We start from the raw sequence: 20342 nt of genomic DNA, 5'->3' as shown, positions 1-20342 counted from the left end.
TTTATAGCTTAGATGGATTTTTTAAAATTAAAAATATGGATTTTTATTGATTATTGTGTTTTTGTATTCTGTTACAATCACTGTTGTGCTGTATAAACAATTATTGTTAGTTTTAAGATTTTGAAGTGGCTATAATAATGAGCTGTATTTATGGCTTTGTCAATGTTGTAAATTTTTGTGGCAAATAAAAAATGATGAAATGAAATTTAATTAAATTTTTATAGTAACAATATAACAAATTAAAAACACTTTTAAATGACTAAAATGTCTTTATTAACAGTATTACAAGTTCTACTGATTGTACAATATAAATTCAAGTAAGAATATTCACACAATAAAATAAAAATCTGTATACAGATCATATTCACATTTTCATACAATATCACAGAGCATCAGCATGTGAAAGGCCCTACAAAAATCACGAAACCTACCTATTCCCTAGATGGAAGTAAAAAAAATACAAAAAACTTTATAAAAAGAAATAAATATTAATTTAAAACAATGAAATTTGTTGAACCAAACTATTACTGACATGCAAACCTGCTACTAAACACAATCAGTTATTGTTTTAAAGATGAAAAATTATTCTCCACTATTTCATTTATAATATAATTAATTTTAATTAAGTGGCACAAATTCCACATTCACTTAATATTGTGAAAATTTCTAAGGATGTTTCGTAAACTAATTACTCATAACTATTTAATTATCATCTTCCTTGAAATAAATAATAAATACATAGATCCCAACATTACTGTTGTTTTACTTCGACAACACTTGTTAAATGATTCTCATTATATTTGTTTACACAATTCATGATTAATATTCAATAAAAAGGTGGATAACTGTAGAAAAATTAACGAAAACTACTATAAAAATAATACAATTTTGAGAAGAGGTTCTTGTCAACCCTTCGTAACAGAAGACTATCACGGAGTTACAATTTCTTGTCAGATAATTTGGATTATCATCGTTGAAAGCATTACAGCAATTAATTCAGTAGACAGAATTGGAATAATAAAACAATAGAAATATTTCTTGTTATAGATTTCTCCCTGTGATGGTTATGTGGGTTGAAATATGAAATATGGACATCTGTAACAATATAAAAAATGTAGTGTGAGAGATTCATATAACAAGAAAATATGTATTTTAATTATTACAAAATATAAGTCATTACTTTTAGTGAATAAAGTATAAAATACTGCAAAATATATAATTCAGTCTTATATAAAAATGAATCGCTAAATGTGTTGCTAAACTCTAATCTCAGAACGCCAACCAATTTGGCAAATTTTTTTAAATATTCGTTGAAGCCTGAGGAAGATTTATATAAAGAGAAATGTAGAAAATATAACTTATAATTTGGAAAAATAATGATAATATTTATGTGCCTTAATCTAAATTCAACTTGAACTAAACAGCTGTTAACAATTTAAGCTGAAGTTTGTCAAAGAAGCTAAAACCTTTTTTTATATTAAAATTTTAGAAAATATTAAATATAAAGTGCCTGATCAGTGGTATAATGTAGATTACAATGACTAAGTTACTATCTAAATTTTACTTCTGATTGCGCTAGTGATAGATTTAAAACATCAATTGCAATAAGGCAAACTCAAATGTGACACCATATGTACAATAGATTGGAAGTGAATTCAAACAACCGGACATGGACACTTTTTGTTGAAGTAGGTTTTCAGTCCACATATATATATATATACATACATATATATATATATATATATACATGAGTATATCTTTTCATCAGGACAACGAGGCAAACTTAACCATGCCGCTGAAAATACCTTAGACCGGAGGTAGATTACTAGAGCATGAAGTATAGAGGCATTTTGATCAAAGTAGGTGTATAGGTAAATAGGTTATATTAAGTCGGTGATTTTTTTGATTGAAATGATAGTGTTATGTGTGAAAATCAATTTGAAAAGATGGCCGGTAGGTACATAGCAATAAACTCTTAACAAATGTAGTAATACGTATTATGAAAGACAGTTTACCTGCTGCATAAGTGTTGACAATTGTTGAAGTTTGTTTTGGTCATCCACGGCTATGGATGTGGAGGTGTGTTCAGGTTGAACTGGTTTTGTAAACCCTGCATCTGCAGCGTAATTGGTGACATCGGATTGCTGTTGGATTCTGTGGCAGTCTGCCCCAGTTGCACGGATCTATGAGCATTTGACTTAATCTGCAGACTGTTAACCAGTTGTTCAGCAAGGCCCGGTTGATTCTGCTGTGTGCTGGAAGGTACGTAAAGTGTTTCAGATTGCATCAGTTGGTGTGCTGGAAAATTCGTCCCAACATGACTCTGAACACTTGTACTATTTTTTTGCACAATTTGATTGAATTTATTTGGTGATGGAGGTACCGAAAATGGCTGAGGCTGACTACAGATTGGAGGAGAAGCAGCCGTGTCTAGGGTCTGTTGGATCAGTTGCATTATCTGCACTATTTGCGATGGGTGGGGGTCTGATGATGGAGGGAAAACCTGAGTTTGCAAAATTTGCTGCACCAACTGGATAAAGTAAATCAGTCGTCTTTCTTGCTCTGGGGATCCTGCTACTCTTTGTTGACTCGCCAATGCTTGCTGCAATAACTGTATCAACTGAAGTAGTTGTATCTTTTGCTGGCTGACCTCCATCGAACTGGCATGGGTTTCTAGAGTCTTCTGAATCAGCTCCATGACCTGCATCAGCTGTGAAGGGCAAGGCTCTACTATCACTTTAGCCTGCAGTGTTGTTTTGATCAGTTGCATGATCTGCAATAACTCTGGTGACTGTTGTCCTGGACTTGATTGGCTCTTCAATGCTGTTTCCAAGAGCTGCAGGATCATCAAAAACTGAGTCTTCTGCTCTTCTGTTTCTAAATTCTTGCCCTGAATTGTCACAGTGTGTTCCAACAGTTGAGTGATTTGCAGCAGCTGAGATTTCAGTGCTCCTCCTCTGTTGATATGAGTTTGCATTGCTTTGACCATCAGTTGCAGAAGTTGTAATAATTGAGAAGGTCGATGTCCAGAAACACAGACAGGTGGTGGTGGCGTTTGCTGAATTAATTTTTCAGGATTTGCGGTTGTGGCAGATGAAGTGTTGGTCGGTACTCGACTCTTTGAAGAGTCTTTGTTCTGCAGTATGTTCCTCAATGTTTGCATAGCTTGCAGGAGCTGCAACTTTGGTTGATCATAATCACCAGATTTATTTTGGAAAGCTTCCTCCAGTAGATCCAGAACGGTCATCAGTTGGTCTTCCTGTTCACCCATGGCCAATGTCGTGGACATCTTGGCAGTCATCTGTTGCATCACTAGTAAAACTGGTGTCAGAAGAGACTTTTGACAGATGTCAGACGAGTTATTGATATAAGTTTGCAGTGCTTTTTGCAACAGTTCAGTAATTTCAATCAGTTGTGATGACTTCTGTTCTACTTGTGGATCATAAGGTTGAGGATTTATGAACTTCAAGTCATCCGTTTGCAACAGTTTCTTCACTATCTGCATAGTTTGTGGCAACGGTGACCGGTGTTGGCTCCCACCGCTCATGTTGCTCATTGACTTCTCCAAGAGTTGCAACACTATCAGAAGTTGGGATTTTTGCTCATCCGTGGATCTTCTATCTAGATGGATAGGAACTAGATGCTTCAGCAGCAATTGTACTTTTGCTAGCTGAGTCGCTTCCAGACCAGCTGGTAGTGAAGACACATGAACATTCAGAGCTGACTCAAGTAACTCCACCACTCGTGACAACTGACTGTTCGCCTTATTCTGGGTAGTTTGCTCCGATTCGGTTGACGGAGTTTGATGGTGGTTAACAGTCTCACTATTAATGATCTGGAAATAATAACAATTGTTCAATAATTATTGAAAATCTTATATAAAAATAGGTAAATTTTTAGAAATGTAACACAAAACAGAGGATGACAGGATATTTAAAGTATCATCAGAACCAAAAGCTGTTAAATTTGGAGAAGCTAAGTTTTTGACTCAGAGTTCGATTTTTGACCCTCTTCTGTTCATATACATTAAAAATATAGACCTTGCATTAACAGATGTTCTACAAAAAAAATTTGTCTAAAAGCTGATGATTAACTTGGAAATCTCATAAAAAATTACCGAATTGAGGAATTATCACGCAACGAATGATTTACATAATTTTAATTACTTAAGCACTCATAATTTACCACTAAATATAGGAAAAACAAAAAATTACGTCTTTTAAAACTGTCCAAAATGTTAGAGCAGTTGGTGGAAAAATAGCATTCAATGAAAAAAACCCGTTGAAATGAAAAGAAAACTAACTTTCTTGGCCCAACTACAGACCAACATTCAACATGGAATGAAGACGAGTATAAAGTTTTATCAAATATTAATTCCAGACATTTGCTTTGAATAGTCTTTAATTTTACTTTTTATGAACACATTTAAAAGAAACTCTTTCGATCATTTCAACATGTATCACTGCCGACCTTTTTGGATCTCTCTAGACGAACATGAGCTCCAGATTCCAGGAGTAAGTCTGTGACAGTGTCAGATTTCAGATGCTGCACTAAACAGAAGGTGAAATTGAGCTAAACAACATTCACATTAAATCAACCCTTCCTCACCACAGCTACGTTATGTCTAGCCTTTATCCTACTTTTCATATGTGTACAATTTGTACTATTTTTCTATTTATTGAGCCTCCATAACATTTTTCATAACAAAGCTCAAATAACAGCGAGTTGATTTTAATATGAAATCAATATAAGAAAAGACTTAAATTAAATTTTGATCTGTTGAACATAGAAAGGTTATTCAATAATTAAACAGACAAATTGGTCTGGAAAAATACTGTTTATTTTTACAGAACATTACTTTTTCCACTTTTCAACCTAACCCCTTGAATATACTTGTTCCAACAGACTACAAACCGTATTGCTCCAGGTGCAAAGAACTCTTTATCTTGATGTTGGAACCAACTTTCCACAAACTTTTTCACGTCCTCGTTGTCCTGCAACCTCTTCCCATGTAATGCCTCCTTCAGTACACTGTAAGGGGGATGAGACAGTACTTCCTATCCTATTTTATTTTGTCACTGGTGTCACAGGTAGTTGAGCAATATGAGGAGGTGCATTGTCTTGCTGGAGAATCACGCCTCTCCTCTGAGATCCACGTTTCTCATGGCTTTTCACCTTGTTTAAAAGCAAGTCTGTAGTACTGACTGCTCATTGTACACTGCTCTCTGAGATACTCACAAAAAACTAGACCTTCAGTGTCACAAAACACTCAATATGAATTTTCCTGCGGATGCTTGAGTTTTGAATTTTTTCTTGACAGGTGAGTTAGTGTACTCCCACTCCATACTTTGCCTTTTTAACACCTTAACCGAAACACCGGTCTCAGGTACCAATTGGGAAATTTCTTTCTACTTGTTGGCAATACTGCTTATCAGATCTATTCGACGGTCCCAGTAGCTTTCCCTCCTCCCACAACTCCCCCAAATCAACCAGGTTTTGTTCAGTTTTTACACGAGGCCTTTACCGTTACTTATCGATTTTTAAAACTCTGCCGGTCTGACGTACCGGATGTTTCAGTTAGTGAAAGTTTTGTTGAGGTCTCATGTACCGGGTGTTTCGCTTTGCGTTTCTCAGTGACTAAAACAAATATAGTAGTGTTCAACTTCCAGTTTTTTATTACTTTATTTATTTGTAGACATTAATAATGGAAGAACCTGGTTCAAGTAGAAAAGTTTCAGTGCGAGCTAGGGACTTTGCTAATCGAGTTACGGAGATGTTAGCCAGTGACATAACTGATGATGACTCTGAAGAGGAGTGACTTTTTTGATGATTTGGATGCGGATCCAGATTGGAGAGAGCCTGAAGGTGAAGTCAGAAATCCTTCCTGTTCCAGCCATTACAGCTCAACATCAAGAGGATGATGAAAACAGTGTTGGTGAGGACGAAGATCGTCAGTTGGAGGGTGAGTCTGATGATACTCCAAATAATTTAGTAGATACAGATATGCCAGAATATGTATTTGGCCGCCTTAGAAAACGTGAACTAGACCCGACATATCCTTGGCGTACATTAGAGCCAGAGGCAAATACAAGAGTGCGAAACACCAGCTCGTAACATAAATTACTGGTGGTTTACCTGGTTTGAGACTTCCAGCAAGAAGATTGGGTAATAACCCAGAGAAGTTGGCCATATGGAACTCATTGATTGATGAAACAATAGTCAATACTATTGTTCAACATACAAACACTAAGTTGAAGATTGTAAGATCTCGCTTGAGTCAAACAACAAATAAATATAATTATAAGGATACTGATGCAATTGAAATCAATGCTTTAATTGGATTACTGCTTTTGTCCTCAGTTTTAAAATCAAATAACGAAACAATTACCTCTGTATTTCAAAAAGACGCTGCTAACAGACCGTATTTCAATGCCACAATGTCCGTAAAGAGATACAAAATACTGCTATCTGCTTTGCGATTTGACGATAAGGGAACTCGCAATTAAAGAAAATCATATGATGAAGCAGCTGCTATTAGTGAGGTTTTCAATAAATTCATTGAAAACTCTCAAAACTTGTATTGCTTATCTGAACATGTAACTATACATGAAATGTTGGTACCGTTCAGAGGTAGGTGTGGTTTTCGAATGTACATGCCCCAGAAACCACACAAATATGGCATCAAAATTATGTGTCTGACAGATGCGAAGATATCTTATCTCCACAATGCCTATATTTACACCGGCAAAGGAAGTGATGGTCAAGGTTTATCTCAAGAAGACAGAGAAAAAAGCAAACCAACCCAATCTGTTATAAGACTGACGGAACCAATACAAAGAACCAACCACAATGTAACAGCTGACAATTGGTTTTCTAGCCTAGAAGTAACAGAAGAACTCGAAAAAGTTGGTCTCACATACGTTGGGGACAATGAGAAAAGATAAAAAGATATTCCCCAAGAGTTTCTTCAGGACAAGGAAAGAAAGGTCGGGACATCTCCACTATGGATTCAATGGTATGAGAACTTTGGTTTCATACGTTCCAAAAAAGAACAGAGCTGTAGTCCTCATCTCTACTATGTTACCATGCCATTTTTACGGATGAACGAAGTGCAAAACCAGAGATTATACGGTTTTACAATAAAACAAAATGTGGATGTCGACATACTAGACATAAAATGTGCCATCTACACTACTGGGCGAAGAACAAGGCGCTGGCCTCTGGCTGTTTTTTTACCGCCTCCTTAGAATTTGCTAGCATAAATGCTTGCATATTGTATTTATGCTACAAAGATACCCCTTCAACCACAAGATTTCAGTTCACCAAAAGTTTGGCCAAGGATCTTACAGAGCCTTATCTGAGAAGACGTCTGTGTACACCAAAACCTACCTCGCGATGTCAGAAGCTCAATCAACTTTGTCCTGGGGCCAAAGAGAAGAAGCAGTTGCAGGTGTGCCTTTCTGATAAAATGGAAAAAAAAAGAAAAACCTGTGGGAAGTGCCCCTCAGCAAAGGAGAGAAAAAGTCAATACAAGTGTATTAGATGTGACATTCCTATATGTTTGGAATTGTAGCTGCAAAGTGTGCAATGAGTGTGCCATTGACTGTGCGTAAAGAGTGATTGAAGGAACTGACATAAGAAATGAAAAAGGTCTATATAACACTTTTATTGTTTCTCTAATGCTTTTATATTGTATACAATTTTATTTTATGGATATTTTAAAGTATATTTTTTATAGTTTTGTAAATAGTTATCTATGTTTTTATACTTTTTAAAAATTTCGTATACAAAATGTAATAATTAAATTTTTTACAACTCTATTACTAATATTACAATAATTTTGTTAATACCTTATTTTAAATATAATTGTGTAAAAAAGAAAGTTTCAATACTACAAAATTACGTTCCTGGTAATATTTAACGTATTTTCAAAAGTGTTTAGTGCTTATTGTATCTCACTAAAATTTTTCAAGAATTTTACTGTATATATCGTTTGAAAGTTAATGTAAAATAAATTATCTTTGTGAGAACATGTCTACATTAATTTCTTAAACCATTCTCATGCGTTTTATTAATATTTTGCCGTAAATATACGTCGTTGAATCAAAATAGTGGTTACGGTCTCTAGGACCGGTGTTTCGGTATACGTTACCGAAATATGTTTCGGTTAAGGTGTTAATTCTGGTTCATAACAGTGAACCCAAGTTTTATCACAAAATTTGTTGAAGAAGTGCTCACCTTCTCTTGGATAATGTTCCTCTAGCCCTGTGCATACTCTCAGCCTAGTTTCCTTGTGTAGCCGTGTCAACTCCTTTGGGAACATGTCTGAATTTTGGACATGTTTTGCAGTACTTTAGCTTGTTACAGATAATGTTATGAACTGTACCAGTACTGTGTTCATCAGTCACTGAGTCACAATAACTTTTGAACTGCTCTAACCATTTATAAAAATGTGCATGACTCATACAACCTTCACCGTAAACTTTAGACATTCTACAATATACGAGTAGGGGAAAGAACCCCCAATAACTGCAAGAATACGACCCGTTGACGAAGACTTGGAGAATTTTTTCAGGAAACACATTGATTTCTACACAAAAATAAACCACTCCTTTAATAAACCAACTAGCCTGCATTCCAATACCAATAAAGACTTCATGTCTACTGGACACAATGTCAACTATCCCAGCACATCCACCTATTTTTTAGAGACACGCCAGCCTCAAAACAAACCAGATTAAGTATCCTTCACCAAAATATCCAGGGTGTCTCTAATAAAATAGACAGACTCCTCCATCTAATAGAAGATACCAATCCTGAAATTATAATCTTGACAGAGCATGGCCTTAAGCAAGAACAAATCGAAGGATGTTGCCACATTCCCAACTACAGTTTAAAGGCTCATTTCAGCAGGAAAACACACAAACAAGGCGGTGTAGCTATCTATGTTAATCAAACCTTACAAGAATATTCAGAATCCATTGACATACACCAGTACTGTGAAGAAATCGCATGTGAACTTGTGCTGATAAAGATCAATGTAGACAGAAGAATTATTCATGTAATGGGAGTGTACAGATCACCAGCAGGGAACTTGGATGATGGGTTAAACATACTCTCACAAGTAATTGAGGAAACAAAAACTGAGAACTTACCATTAGTCCTTATGGGTGACATCAACATTGACAGCATCAACCCTGACATAAAGACAATTAAACTGAATGAAGTTTTAGCTCTCCATAATTTGACAAGGGTGGACTTACCTCCTACTAGAATAACAGCTCACTCTGAAACATCCATAGACTGTATTTGTACTAACCTTGACTCGACAGATGTTGATGCAAGTGTAATAAATGTTGGCCTCTCAGACCACACAGCCCAAATGTGCAATATAACTTACCCGGAGAAACCACAAAGACCACAAATACTTTACCGATGCCTAAATCGACGAAATCTTGACACGTTGAAAGCTTTACTTCAAGAAGAGGACTGGCAACCTGTCATCTATGCCCCGACAGCAGAAGACGCATATAATATTTTTAGCGCTAAACTGTCCCTATCCTTCAACACGGCCTGCCCTAAAATAAAGAAAAGGCAAAAACACAGACTTAAACCCAAACACTTCGCAGATGCAGATGCTTTAAAACTAAAAAACAGTTACCTAAAAGCTCTAAATCAGTATGAAGTAACAGGAGACCCTAACGACAAGAGACAAGCCGCTGAAGTGAAAAAAACATATGACTTGAGGCTTAAGTCATTAAGAAAGGAGGCATCTAAAAATTACATTAATGATTCTGACAACAAGTCCAAGGCTGTTTGGGATGTTATAAACAATGTAAGAGTCAAGAAAAAACAGTCACATGAAATAAATCTCCAAATAGAAGGTGAAATAGTCCGAGATGCAGGAAAAATTGCAGACCACCTAAACAAATTCTTCACCAGCATCGCGGAGGAAACCTTAAAAAGTAATAAAAAGAGATCAAATGCAATAGCCCATTCACAAAAAACATTAAATCACACATTCTCAACCCTGCCTCACACTACTGACCAAGAAATTAAAGAAATAGTAAAACATCTCAAACCAAAAAGTTCTTCCGGCAATGATGAAATATCACCAAAACTTTTAAAGCACTGTATCAATGAACTTAGCACACCACTGGTAGTTATATTCAATAAATCGTTTGATCAAGGACTTTTTTGATCAGGAATGAAAATCTGCAAGGTGTATCCAAAACACAAAAAGGGTTGCCCAGCCACTGCTAGCAACTATCGACCGATCTCCCTAATATCAACATTTTCAAAGCTATGTGAAAGAATAGTCCTTAAAAGACTCCTGACATACGGCAACGGAAACTGTCTCTTCACAAACGCACAGCATGGCTTTATTAAGAGCAAGTCAACAACAACAGCCATGATTAAACTCATAGAATCTGTTATTGACGACCTCGAACAGCAAAAACTTTCTACTGCACTTTTTTTAGATTTTTCAAAGGCATTCGACTGCTTGAGCCATGACCTCATTATAACAAAACTGGAAGCCTTAGGCATATCAGGAAAAGCCAAAGACTGGTTCAAAAGCTACCTAATTGGACGACACCAACTGGTGGAGCTCAAGCACACAGAAAATGGCATTACCAAACATGTACAATCAAATACATTGCCAGTAACCCGTGGCGTACCTCAAGGCTCTGTGCTGGGCCCAGTCCTCTTCATTTTATTCACTAATGACATGCCCCAACTTCTTCAGGACCACTGTCTTACCATCATGTATGCGGATGATACGACACTGTTACTAAATGACAAAACAACTGATAAATTAGCCGTTACCGCATACATAGCTCTTAACATGGCCTATCAGTACTGCCATAACAATGACCTGGTCGTCAACCCTACAAAAACTAACCAAGTTGGATTTGGGCACCGAAACAAAGATGTACCACAGATACCAGGCGTCACCTTGGAAAGCCAAGTGAAATTTCTAGGCATAACTCTAGACAACATGTTATGCTGGACCCCACACATAGAAAATCTTTGTAAAAAATTAAACACTAGTGTCTATGCAATTAAACAAATTAAGGCCATTAGTGACCTAGCAACAGCAAGAACTGCATATTTTGCACTCTTCGAAACACACTTAAGGTATGGCCTTGCCATCTGGGGTGCAGCTTCTGCAGAAAACATCGAGAAAATCCTGGTCATTCAAAAAAAGGCAGTCAGAACTTTAGCCGGACTGCAACGACTTGACAGCTGCAGGGAAGCATTTAAATCATTAAATATCTTAACGATTGTTGGACTCTACGTCTCTACATCAAAGAAGTTGTGATGTACGTGGATGGAGAAGATCTCTTGAGAGGATCAGATCTACACACCTACTGCACACGTAATGCCAACCTCTACAACCTCCCAGCACATCGCCTCACTCAATATGAGAAAAAACCACATATAAAAGTGCTAAATTCTTCAACCGTCTACCAAGGGACATAAGAACAGGAAGTGGAAGCAAGCTGAAATCAAGACTTCACAGCTGGTTGGCCGAACGTTCATTTTACTCCATCAACGAGTTCCTTTAACATGACTAAAACGATTCCAAAGAACGCTTTATCTGTTACAACATTTCACTGTCTCATTTACAAATGTATAATTTGTTTCTCTATGTGATTTGAATTATGACTATGTATAATTGACACCATTTCTGTTCTCAATGAACATGTTATTAAAGGATGTTTTGATTTGATTGATTTTGATTTGATGAGTACATTCAATGGTTTCTCACTTTCAGCAAGTAAAAACTGAAAAACAAAACTTTTTACTAATGTGGAAATTTTACGCGTACCTACCATTTTGAATTTATTTTTGAGGTTATAAAGAAAACAATGTTGATACATCAGCTGATCAGTACTTGTCCCAGTGATGCCAACTTAAAGCCATAAAAGTACCAAACTTGTCCTATCATCAGTTTTTCCCAGACTAATTCTTGAACTATTGAATGACTCTTGTATATTCTTGGAAATCCTAATGTTACTATACTAAAGAATTAATTAAGCTACTTTTTACCTTTGAATTTTCCTTATATCTTGTATCATCTATCACATCAGATGTCTTCTTTTTGACCTTTTATTGAGAACTTTTATTGGAAGAAATGTTTGTAAAAGCCATTTTATCAAAACACACCAACTAGAAATGAAGTCTATGCAACTATAAATAATTAAAATAAATATGAAACTACATCATTTACTCTAGTTAAAATTATTCTTGATTACAAAGTATTTGGATAAGATATTTAATAAAGTTTTATAGACTAGTTGGCTTTTCAATAATCTGTATTTTCCCTCTCAATGAATTTTCTGTCTCCAGTTATTGTGTTATAATACATTCAAATTATTATGTGGTGTATTTAGTTGGCTTACATTTTTTTATTGCTTTGTTAAAATATTAGAATTGTTGTGATTGAACTTATTTTTAACATGATCTAGAATTGTTAAAGGTTATGTAACTATGTTATATTTTTGTAAGTAAGATGTTGATTTTGTTTACATTTTTTGATACAATATTGATACTGATATATTTTGATACTGGTTAATATAAGTTGCACCTGATGTTCTTGGAACTAAATTCTTGGTGAATTAATACAGTAATTGGCATGGTATTAAATTTTTCTCTTGTGAAGTTTGTAGCTGCCGTTCCTGCTGTCGTGCAAAACCTCGCGCGCTTGTCCGTAAGTAAAATTTAGATTTTCGTATTATAAATTAGCCCTTCCATGCGAGACATCTAATTTATGATGTATAAAATCAATCAGCAAATCACTTAGGGATCGTGATAGACGAAAAGCTGTCCTGGGAGGGGCAGGTAAACAAGCTCTGTCAAAAACTTAGCTCAGCTATCTTCGTTATAAAGAGAATCAAGACAATAAGCACTCAAGTAGCCAGCAAAACCTCATATCATGCACTGTTTGAGTCGCACCTGCGGTATGGCATTGTGCTATGGGGAGGCTCAACAGCAAGAAATATGCAGCGCGTACTGATCCTGCAAAAGAAAGCTGTAAGAGCAATATCTGGCCTGGGCACAAGAGACAGCTGTAGACAATCTTTTAAAGACCTAGGGATCCTCACTGCACCCTCACTCTACATCCTGGAGACAATAATGTATGCCTCTACACAAGACCTGCCTAGTCACCAAGACAGACATGCCTATCATACCAGAAATGCTGCAAACTATGCATTACCTCCACACAAGACAGCACGCTACGAGACGAAGCCAACCTATGCTGGAGCAAAATTCTTTAACCGCCTACCAGAAGCACTCAAGAGTACCAGCCGTAACCTGCTCAAGAGGAAGCTAACTGCCTGGCTGCTAGGGAGATCGTTCTACAGCCTTGAAGAATTCTTGACCTGGAGAGAACATGAACATTGACCACTTAGTATCCTCTGCTAACTTAGTATCCACTGCTTAGTGTCCTCTGACAAATTATTCAAATGCTTCATATCTTATACTGTTTGACACCAATTCAGATCTTGAAGATCTTGTATTAAGCCTACTCAATAAACAACATGGCAATAGATTATTTTATTTTTTACATATAGAAGTGGTGTTTTTATGTTTATTTGCCACAATGAAACATATAAGTAAACTTTCCAATTCGAGTATTCATTACCACGACCTCAGCGGTATCCAACCCCATGTGTTTCGTCCACTCCATACAATGTGTACTGGATACATTTTGTAACCCCACTTTTACCATGAGTAAATAAATGAGAATGTTTGTGTAATTACTGATAGTGTAAAATGTGTGAGTTTCGCAAGGAAGTGATTGTGCAATTATAGAGTGTATAAAATGGTGTGAGAAAGACTTTCAGATGAATTTTAGGCTGAGATGCTCCCCAAAGACTCACTGCCCACAACCATCCATGACAGCGACGGAGCCAGGACACGACATAGATGTGCTGTGACGGTGATGTTCCGCTTTGTGTGCCGTCTGTTCCTGCACCTCTCATACCACCAAAGGTTTCTGAGGCAACTAGTACGCTGAGATGTACCTTAGTTTGTTTATTAGAAAATGCTGACAATATTTTATCTTGTATTCATATTTTGTGAATATCATCACTTTTATACATAATTAGAATAGTTTCTGTATAAACACACAACAAATTTCAAAAATGTTTAATTGAGTGCTGCAGTAAACCCACACCTCCTAAAACGAAACAAAATCTAAAATTTTAAAAACTCACTCTTTCAGGCAATCTTACAGAGAAAAACTCATCAATCAAAGGGTTTAATACTTTATTCAAATTATTAATAATTTAACAGCAATAAATTATGAAAGTTAGCATAAAAATGTTATATTATTATTTTCCCTTTAAAATCTATTAAGTATTAACGCTATTGACACTTTTTAAGTTTCTAAAAATAAATAATGTTTTTATTCTAAAATAATACAAGTAATTATAATAAAGTTATAATTTCATTCTAATCTTTTTCATAATAATCTCATTGAATGAGTGTTTATGCTATTGTTTAAACAATAACTAAACTAGCTGAACTGTGACAAGGCATAACTGCTGCATGCATTAGTTTATACAAGACTGTGATGCATACCTGATTGATTACCTGACGAGCATGACGAGGAGTCCTGACGGTGCCTACAGAATCTGCTGGGTTGGAAGTAATGACGGAGGACACTTTAGCCGTTGTCTGAACAGAAGTGGCTGGCAGAACTGTCTTTTTAGTACTCTTTATTGTGAACTTTATTTTGTTATGAGGATTCTGTGACAAAGATGACGCCACTCTGGGTATTTTACTCTGTGCTTGACCAGTTTGAAATGTTGGCTGAAAACAAACTCAAGATTAGTTTAATTGTACAGAAAAAGTATCAGTAATATTCCTTCACATCAAGTACAGATAAAACTTCTCTCTTACACAAAAAATAGGTATGGTGAGACAGGTGGATTCAATGTGAATGTAGAGTTTAGCTCCAGTTCACCTTCCACTTAGTGTAGCATCTGAACACTGTCACAGAATTGAATCCTAGAATTTGGGGCCACGTCCATTTGAAGAACTCCAAGTCGTTAACGAAGAAGCTCATAAGAAACTTTAAATCGTTTTGATATCAGGGACACCTAGACTACAAAATCAAGCGTGATCTGACACTGTTTCAGAATTGACTCCTGGAATCTGGAGTCTTGTCTGTCTGACAAGATAAAAAAAGTCATCCACAAAGAAGCTCAAAACAAACCCTACATCGTTTTGACATGCCACACATGAGAAATAACTGTGTAAGCAATATAGTTAGCTCATGTAAGGTATGAACCACCCGTGACTCATATGTAACAATACGCCTCATTTTAATAATAAATTATATTTCTCTCCACTTCAATCCCAAAATAAATCAGTAAAATCCTATGTTCCATAAATAGAGTAGGATTCCCAACTAAAAGTTTTCTATATGTCACACCGGTCATTTACGCCACATTGAACATGTTAATTATTCTAGGATAGAACAATTCAATTCTTAAAAAAAACTAAAAAGTGCTTGTTTGTGGCATAAAACTACAATATGCGACACTAGGTTTTAAAAGATACTGTAAATTCAAGTTGAAGAGGTGGTAGCAATAGATCACTCACCTCTTGTGGTCTCTTCTGGGGCAACTGTAACATCTGGATAGGAGTTGCTGGTGTTATAACTCCTGGGTGTAACCTCTGGGCAGGAGTTGCTGGTGTTGTAACTCCTGGGTGTAACCTCTGGGCAGGAGTTGCTGGTGTTGTAACTCCTGGGTGTAACCTCTGGGGAGGAGTTGCTGGTGTTGTAACTCCAGGGTGTAACCTCTGGGGAGGGGTTGCTGGTGTTGGAACTCCAGAGGGTAACCTCTGGGCAGGAGTTGCTGGTGTTGTAACTTCCGGGTGTAACCTCTGGGCAGGAGTTGCTGGTGTTGTAATTTCCGGGTGTAACCTCTGGGCAGGAGTTGCTGGTGTTGTAACTTCCGAGTGTAACCTCTGGATAGGAGTTGCCGGTGTTGTAACTCCTGAGTGTAACCTCTTGGCAGGAGTTGCTGGTGTTGTAACTCTAGGGTGTAACCTTTGGGCAGAAGTTGCTGGTGATGTAACTCTCGTTTGTAATCTCTGGGGAGGAGTTGCTGGTGTTGTAACTCCAGGCTGAACTGTGGAGGAAGGAAACCTGGGCGGTGGAGGTCTGAGTGAAGGAGCTAGGAGGACAAAATATTGCATTTTGTTAGATTGTGGATGTTTGTGGAATGTTGACATTGAAATTGTTGACTATTTAAACATCTGTGTTAGAGGCCAGTACAAAATTGTGTAACACTTCTTAGTGCAGATCAATCCAGTACACAGTTACAGGTAATTTAGTAATTTCATTAAAAGAATTTAGTTAATGTTAACAGAATTAAATGAATCTAACCAAGACCCCTTAAGTGAAATAAAACTCAATGAATTATTCTGTTATGTTTATTATTTGTAAATACACCACTTGTTTATTTACTACATTTTCTAAGTTACGTATTGTTTGATTTCCCAATCCATTTTACAAAAGTCACTACCCAATAAATTTTAGAAGGGTTTAAAATCAATAAAATGATATATTGTTGGTTATAATACAGTAATAGGGAACAGGTATTTATACTTCAAATTTTAGTACTCTATAATGCAATACATTGATTAATACTTCACTGCAGCTCCATATTGTGAACTAAAGTACTCTTCAATACCCAACACACCCCATAGCATCTGCACTGTCACATGTTACATAATTTGAAAAAAGAAATACTGAAATGACAGTTGCAAAAATTACATCATGTTTTTATTTAGTCATATCTAAAAAAGATCAAATTAAATTATAATTTACTTTTTAAATTTTTACAAGGTGTGTGAATTGAAAGAATTGCATTAATCCCAAATGACTTATTCCATCTGAAACTTAATTTGACAGCTGATGGTCAGTGAACTAAGCAATAAATTTGCTATTAATTATACACTATTTTTCTAAAAGACCAACAACATGGCTGACTGACTACAGTCTCAGTGAAGTGGCTCCAGTGAAAAGTGTATAATATGTGGTAATTATCCAACAAACATTACTATATTTGTGCACACAACCTACCTGGAACAACTGTAAGTCCACTCACTTATAATATTAAGCAAGAGTTTCTTCATTTGACACTAAGAAACTAATTAACACTTGAACATGCCAATTCAACAACAGTGACCTACTTCCGTCTCAGCAGCAAGTGACCAGCAGTGCAATGTGTGTCACACTGGAGCACTGACCTGGAGCTGCTGACTGTGCACCTGACAACAGCAACAACACTCTGCTGTCATTTATCTCCATCTGACTCCCGCCACCTATCTAGCTTAGGCTGCTTGGGTTTCACTTTATGACAAGGAATTAGATTACTCCTCAAAATCAAACAAAATTTTATACAACACCTGTGCTGACTCAGCGCTGGCTGGCATTCATACAGAGCCTACCTCAACTCTGCACAACTGCTACTCTGAGAAGGCCACTGTAACCATACAAACTGACAAATTTTAAGACAACAACTCCATCAACCACCATTTGGACTTAAACAGCCTGCCAAAGTTTCAATAAAAAACAGTTTCATTTTATTCCAACAACCACCATCTTGACTTAAACAGCCTCTGCCAAAGTTTTAATAAAAAACAGTCTCATTTTAAAAACAGTGTTATTTATCTTTTATTTTTATTCTACCAACCACTACATATTACTATACTAGATTCAATATGTCAAAGTACCCGTGTGGAGCTTGTAGCATAGGTGTTAAACAAAAAGGGATTCTATGTACTGGGGAATGCAACACCTGGTATCACTCTAAATGCCTAAACTGGAAAGACAAAAAATTAAAGGACTTAACTACCTCAGATATAGAAACCTGGAAATGCCCATCTTGCACAAAAAACACCACCCCCACAAACTCCAAGATCGAAGAACTGGAGCACAAAATTAGATGCATAGGAGAGTTAGAAATAACAGATCTAGAAACATCGCTCTCCCTAGCAAGTGAGGTCGGAAGTGCTCTACTGACAGAAAACAAAGAACTCAAGGAAAACTTAATACAGCTAACGAACAAGAACATAAAGCTAGAAAAAGAAATAAAGGAGTGGGAAAGTACCAAAGACAATACTGCACTATACCAACAGCAACTGGAGGAAATTGAAGCGGAAAGAGAATGCATTCTTTCCAAATACAACTCGCGCGTTGAACAAATCAACAACCTAGAAAACATGCTAATAAAAGAGAAGCAACTAAGGAAAGACCTAGAAGTACGAGGGGGTACCCAAAAAAAAAACCGGAATTATTTTATAAAAATTATATATTATCAAATTTTTTACAATACGACCTTATCTCCTTCAAAATAATCTCCATTACAACTAATACACTTGTACCAACGGTATTTCCATTGATCAAAACATTTTTTGTAGTCATCTTTAGAAATGGCTGCAAGCTCGAGCTTCGTTTTTTTCTTAACCTCTTCAACGCTGTCAAATCGTTGACCTTTCAAGCCTCTTTTCATGTGTGGAAATAAAAAAAAGTCGCATGGAGCGAGGTCAGGCGAGTAAGGTGCGTGGGGCAGCGGAACCATGCCGTTTTTTGCTAAAAACTGCCTAACTGAGATGGCTGTGTTTGCCGGTGCGTTGTCGTGGTGGAAGAACAAATTTGGCAGCAACCCTTTTCAGTCCTAAATCTCCTGTTAAAATTCGCTGAACCGAGCTCCAAGTTAACCCACTACTCTCTGATAGTTCCTCAATTGTCTGTCGACGGTCAGTGAGCACAAGTTCACGAATTTTCTCAACATTTTCGTCCGTTCGAGAGGTTGATGGACGTCCAGAACGAGGTTTGTCTTCAATCGACATGTCGCCATTTTTAAATCGAGCGAACCACTCGTAGACCTGAGTTTTCCCCATAGCATCATCTTTGTAAGCTGTATTCAACATTAAAATAGTTTCTGCAGCATTTTTACATTAAGTAAAAAACAAAATTTCACAGCTGCACGTTGTTCACTTAAACTTGCCATGACAAAAAACGAAACAAGAACAAAACAGGGTTAGCGAAAACAGTCACTACGAACGAACAGAATGCACTAGGACAACGGAACTGGGGTCACTGAGCTCGCAATGGGTTGCGCGACACACGCCTAGCGGCAGGAATGTGTACTACACGCTGCCGGCTGCCAGCAATACAATTCCGGTTACTTTTGGGTACCCCCTCGTAATGTTTGAAGAGCATGATAAAGAAAATAATGAAGCTATTCTTAGATATGATACAATCATAAAACAACTACAGCAAAAATCCAAAGAAGATGTGCGAGACTCCCTGGACGAATTAAACAAAGATAAGAGAATTGTGATGCACAAACACTCTAAGACCCAAACGAGAACAACTGATGACACAGGCCCGATGATCATGAATAATTTTATATACTCAGAACTGCTACACATGAGAAACAGAATCACACATCTAGAAGAACACCTGAGTAGGAGACACACAACACTGCCAACAGGAAATGACTGTAAACACAAGAAAAATAAAAAAAAACGTGAAAAGAAATTCCAACTCAAAACTGACTCCAACATGGGGAGGTAGAAAAGCCCCACACAAAAAACTGAAAAATATCTTTATAGGAAAGGACTCAAAACCCCAACAAGAACTACACATAACGGAAGGAGACAGACTAACCCTGACGAAAAATCTGAACAAAAACATAATCGACACCCTGGAGCCCGTCAACGAAACCGAACTTTTACCGCTCAGTGATGACGAGGAAGCTGAAGCTGCAGAAACAAGATCCCATGCAGGCAAATTCATTGAAAGGAAATCGGTGAACTCAAATAGCGGCAGGATATCCATGTTCGTAGAAGATGACTTCCACAATCTTAGCAATGTAAAAGTGTTTTCATTCCCTCCGGAAGACACCCCCCTTCTAACTACACAGCTAATAACAGACGACGATCTACATCAGATATGCCATATCCACATCATTAATACCGAACGGACGTCAATTTTTTCACCCCCAACATTTTCACCTCAAGTAACAGAAAGAATTACTTCGAGAGTGGAAAACAGAAACCTGTCCTATAACCTTAATTACCTTAATTACCTCCACCTTAGTCGATGACCAGTACAACTGGATAGACAGCGTCAAAGTAAAAATGAATTTTAGAATATTTACAATATTTACATTTTTACATGGCGCCAGGGCTTATGAACAATTTTGTTACTGCCCAAGACAACCAGGGCACCATACATATCGCCATTTGCTTTGAAGAGAAATATGGAAATTGGAAGAGGAAACTTTTCAGGTTTTTAGAACTGGCCA

General features: G+C 36.7%; 1 protein-coding gene across 4 annotated transcripts in view; it reads right to left on the bottom strand.

Moving 5' to 3' along the window:
* Positions 1-249: 249 nt before the first annotated feature.
* LOC124367007 overlaps positions 250-20342 on the bottom strand; it is an 82132-nt gene continuing 62039 nt past the window's right edge. For 2 of the 4 annotated variants that reach the window (XM_046823669.1, XM_046823671.1), the window contains 4 exons: positions 15619-16196; positions 14593-14823; positions 2016-3835; positions 250-1095 (listed from right to left, as the gene is read on the bottom strand). In XM_046823669.1, the coding sequence (XP_046679625.1) occupies positions 2066-3835; positions 14593-14823; positions 15619-16196 (2579 nt within the window). In that variant the 3' untranslated portion in view covers positions 250-1095; positions 2016-2065. The remainder of the gene's footprint in view (positions 1096-2015; positions 3836-14592; positions 14824-15618; positions 16197-20342) is intronic. The other 2 variants (XM_046823672.1, XM_046823670.1) reach the window with 2 other exon arrangements.

The sequence above is a fragment of the Homalodisca vitripennis genome, chromosome 7, assembly GCF_021130785.1.
Source record: "Homalodisca vitripennis isolate AUS2020 chromosome 7, UT_GWSS_2.1, whole genome shotgun sequence".
In the NCBI taxonomy this organism is placed as follows: domain Eukaryota; kingdom Metazoa; phylum Arthropoda; class Insecta; order Hemiptera; family Cicadellidae; genus Homalodisca; species Homalodisca vitripennis.
The sequence above is the reverse complement of the archived record's forward strand: the minus strand, read 5'-3'. Positions and strand labels throughout refer to the sequence as shown.